The 3,807-nt window shown below is 41.4% G+C and overlaps 1 protein-coding gene across 1 annotated transcript; it reads left to right on the top strand.

The window, feature by feature from the left end:
- The first annotated feature begins 1,292 nt into the window (after positions 1 to 1,292).
- LOC116379727 (DNA repair protein XRCC4-like) lies at positions 1,293 to 3,784 on the top strand. The gene is made up of 3 exons (XM_031841700.1): positions 1,293 to 1,381; positions 2,557 to 2,700; positions 3,412 to 3,784. Exons 2-3 carry the CDS (start codon positions 2,559 to 2,561, stop codon positions 3,702 to 3,704), a joined length of 435 nt encoding a protein of 144 aa, XP_031697560.1. The 5' UTR covers positions 1,293 to 1,381; positions 2,557 to 2,558; the 3' UTR covers positions 3,705 to 3,784.
- The last annotated feature ends 23 nt before the right edge of the window (positions 3,785 to 3,807 follow it).

Here is a 3,807-nt window from a genome sequence, read left to right as displayed (position 1 = left end):
AACATATCTAATATATCCAACATATCCGACATATCCGACATATCCAACATATCTAACATATCCAACATATCCAACATATCTAATATATCCAACATATCCGACATATCCGACATATCCAACATATCTAATATATCCAACATATCCGACATATCCGACATATCCAACATATCTAATATATCCAACATATCTAATATATCCAACATATCCAACATATCTAACATATCCAACATATCCAACATATCCAACATATCCAATATATCCAACATATCCGACATATCCGACATATCCGACATATCCAACATATCCAACATATCCAACATATCCAACATATCCAACATATCCAACATATCCGACATATCCGACATATCCAACATATCCAACATATCCGACATATCCGACATATCCGACATATCCAACATATCTAACATATCCAACATATCCGACATATCCGACATATCCGACATATCCGACATATCCGACATATCCGACATATCCGACATATCCAACATATCCAACATATCCAACATATCTAATATATCCAACATATCCGACATATCCGACATATCCAATATATCCAACATATCTAATATATCCAACATATCCAACATATCTAACATATCTAATATATCTTCATACGTTTTATAATGGGCTTTTATGTGTCATTTGAAGATATCATCAGATCAATATTAAATGCAAAATAAAGAAGGTTGATTGTTCAAAATCTGTCTCAGGAAGAATGGAAATAAAGCAATAAGCTCACCGTTATTATTATTATAATAAGAATAACGACTGAGCTCTCATTTCATTTTGTGTTCATCTTGATGTCAAGTTAGTGCAAAAAACAATTAATACAAATACTAATAATACCACTACTGATAATGATATTAAACAAATAAAGTACTACCACTACTAGTAATAATAATGTATAAATAAAGTACTATTACTAATCATGATAATAATAATATAAACAATAAGAAATGTGTTTTTGTTTCTCTTATTTCTGCCAGGGACACAAACACTATGATGATAAATAAACTAATTATGCATCAATAATTCATATAATAATAAATATATATTATTCTGAACTACGACTACTACGATGACTACTTTTACTTTTGGTACTTTAAGTATATTCTAATGTTAATACTTTTGTCTTTTTGATCGCAGGACTTTTACTTGTCATGTAGTATTTATGTACTGTAGTAATACTACTTTTATTAAAGTAAAAGCCTTTGTTTCGGTTACCGCCCCCTTTCCCTCAGGATTTAAGCGGCTCTGTCGCTTGATGATGACGTAGGAGCGAACGTCGCCGGAACAGCTGCTTGTTGTTCGACAGAAGAGATTTCCTCCTAAAACAACGCGTCAGCAGGTGAAGCTTCAGGTGAGACGAACACCAACACGTTCATGTCGTTGCACGTGCAGCTGAGGCTGTCTTCTTCTTCTTCTTCTTCTTCTTCTTCTCTGGTCTTAAAACGTGTCGTAGCTTCCGCCTCCGTGTTTACAAACAGAGAGTGTGCGCTGAATGAATTCCTGCTCAACGTAAACACAAGTCAGATTACTAACACGTAGCGTGTGTTAGTGTACATACTTTACAATACTGGAGCAAGTATAAGTACATGATGATATAAAGTACATGAAAGTACATAACTTTATGTATCCTGAGGGAAACTGTTCTGCAGGATGTTGCAGAACAAAGAGTGAAAATAGAGCAAAATATGAACTATTAAAGATGATCAATAATGTGCAAAATCCAAAATATATACATTTGAACTTCTGCAGTATTTTATAATATATTTAATTTTTTTACTTTCATGTATATCTTTTTATACGAGCGACTGCTTCTCTTGATACGAAACACTGTCTAGAAGGTTTGAACCAGCTGACATCACGCTGCTCTGGTGGGTCTTCGTGGTCTTCGTGGTCTCTTGTGGGTCTTCGTGGTCTCTGATGGTCCACTTTCCCTTCAGCGCTTGCTCTCTTTTATGAAACCACAGCTCGGCCTCCTGCAGACGCTGCTGCTCACAGAGAGTCAAAGCAGCAGCTCTTTCTCCCGTTAATGGCTGCTGCTGTTGTTGTTGTTGTTGTCGTTGTTGTTGTTGTTGTTGTTTAGAAGCAGCTGACAGTGAGAGGAGGTAAATGACATGAAGTGTTGGCTGACATGAGACCAGCAGAGCAGCTGGAGCGACGGACACGCCTCCAGCTGTCAGGACTGTTTCTAATGTTTCACTGTTTGAGGTTTGAATCTGAAACTGAAAGAAAGACAAACAAAGCTTTAATATTGATATAAAATGGTATGAATGCATTAATAACGTCCGGATTAAACTTCCAGTGAATTCTTCTTTCCACTCCTCACAGTAATGGTTGCCAGGTTGCTTTTGGCAACCATTTTGAGAAACTGGCAACCAAGTCTTTGCCTTTGGTTTTTAACAATAGGGACAGCGAACATGACAACATGCACTTTGAAATCAAAACGTTTTTTAATATTTGTTGCATTAGTGATGTTTAACTATATACACGTGTCAGACCTGTGACTCCGTGTTGTTTTGTCGTCTGCAGCGATGAACGTGTCGGTGCGTGAGGTCCGCGTCCCGTCCGAGCCTGACTCCGCCTACTTTCTGCGCGTGGACTGGAGGGGGCGGGGCTTAGGCTCAGGCTTCCAGTTGCTGCTGACTGATGGACAGAACGCTTGGAGAGGAGATGGTAAAAAAACAACACACACACTTCTTACCTGTGAACATTGTAGAGCTCAGACAGCCTCAAACACTGAAGATTGAGAGATGAGTATCTTCAGGATTAACCGATAGATACTTATCAGTGGTTCTTGTTACATTGAATTTATTTATTCCCCCCCCCCACTCATCACTTCCTCATCTCATCGTCCTCGTTGCCCTAAAAGTTGAGGCTGACGGTCGACTCTGGATTTCTGAAACCGCAGCTGACAAAACCGTCTCCACTCAAGGGCCACTTACGTGCTTCTTCTGGAGACCAGAAGAATCTGCTGATACGGTCGAAAGCTCCAGAACAAGCACATTCTCATGCACAGAGCAGCTGCGTTACATGTGGTCTGTGTCGAGTTCTATTCATCAGAGAATCGGATAGAGATCAGATCTTTTGCTTAAAGGGGCAGTGTGAAGGATGTAGTGGCGAGGTCGCATATTGCAACCGACTGAACACCCCTCTGCTCACTCCTACCACCCCTCTGCTCACTCCTACCACCCCTCTGCTCACTCCTACCACCCCTCTGCTCACTCCTACCACCCCTCTGCTCACTGCGATGTAAACCGTGGTATCAGCCCGGAGCTTCAGCTCGTTACTTCAGGAGCAACGGGAGTCGGACTGCGGCGGACGTTACAACGGTTTCACAAACATGTCGACTCTCTAGAAACAGTGTTTTTGGTGTCGTTCTCTCAGTGAGCGAGGCGGAGGTGTGCGAGGAGGCGGAGGAGCTGGAGATGCAGACGGAGCGCTACGTCCAGGACCTCCAGCAGGCGCTGACGGAGACCGAGACCGAGAGCTACAGCTTCACGCTGACTCCGCCTCCACCCGAACGCTGCTCCTCCGTCACGCTGGAGTACGAGAAGGTCCAGAAGGACATCTCTGTGAGTGATGACACACACACACACACACACACACACACACACACACACACGAGTCACGAGGTCAATTTAAGAAGAAAGATGGTCGTGTGTGTGTTTGGACTTTAAGACTTTATGGGTGGATTGTTGACATTAAGAGTTGTTGTTGACGATCACTTCGTATATGTGTGTGTGTGTGTGTGTGTGTGTGTGTGTGTGTGTGTGTGTGTGT

This window comes from Anarrhichthys ocellatus, unplaced genomic scaffold (assembly GCF_004355925.1).
Source record: "Anarrhichthys ocellatus isolate YVR2014 unplaced genomic scaffold, GSC_Weel_1.0 scaffold5029, whole genome shotgun sequence".
In the NCBI taxonomy this organism is placed as follows: Eukaryota; Metazoa; Chordata; class Actinopteri; order Perciformes; family Anarhichadidae; genus Anarrhichthys; species Anarrhichthys ocellatus.
This window is presented reverse-complemented; position numbering and strand designations above follow the sequence as displayed.

What these genes read in the sequence shown, in the direction of transcription:
- LOC116379727 (XM_031841700.1), top strand. Translation starts at nt 2,559, where the DNA reads ATGAACGTGTCGGTGCGTGAGGTCCGCGTCCCGTCCGAGCCTGACTCC. An exon ending in GAACGCTTGGAGAGGAGATG is followed by an intron (nt 2,701 to 3,411) that starts GTAAAAAAACAA and finishes TCGTTCTCTCAG; the next exon opens with TGAGCGAGGCGGAGGTGTGC.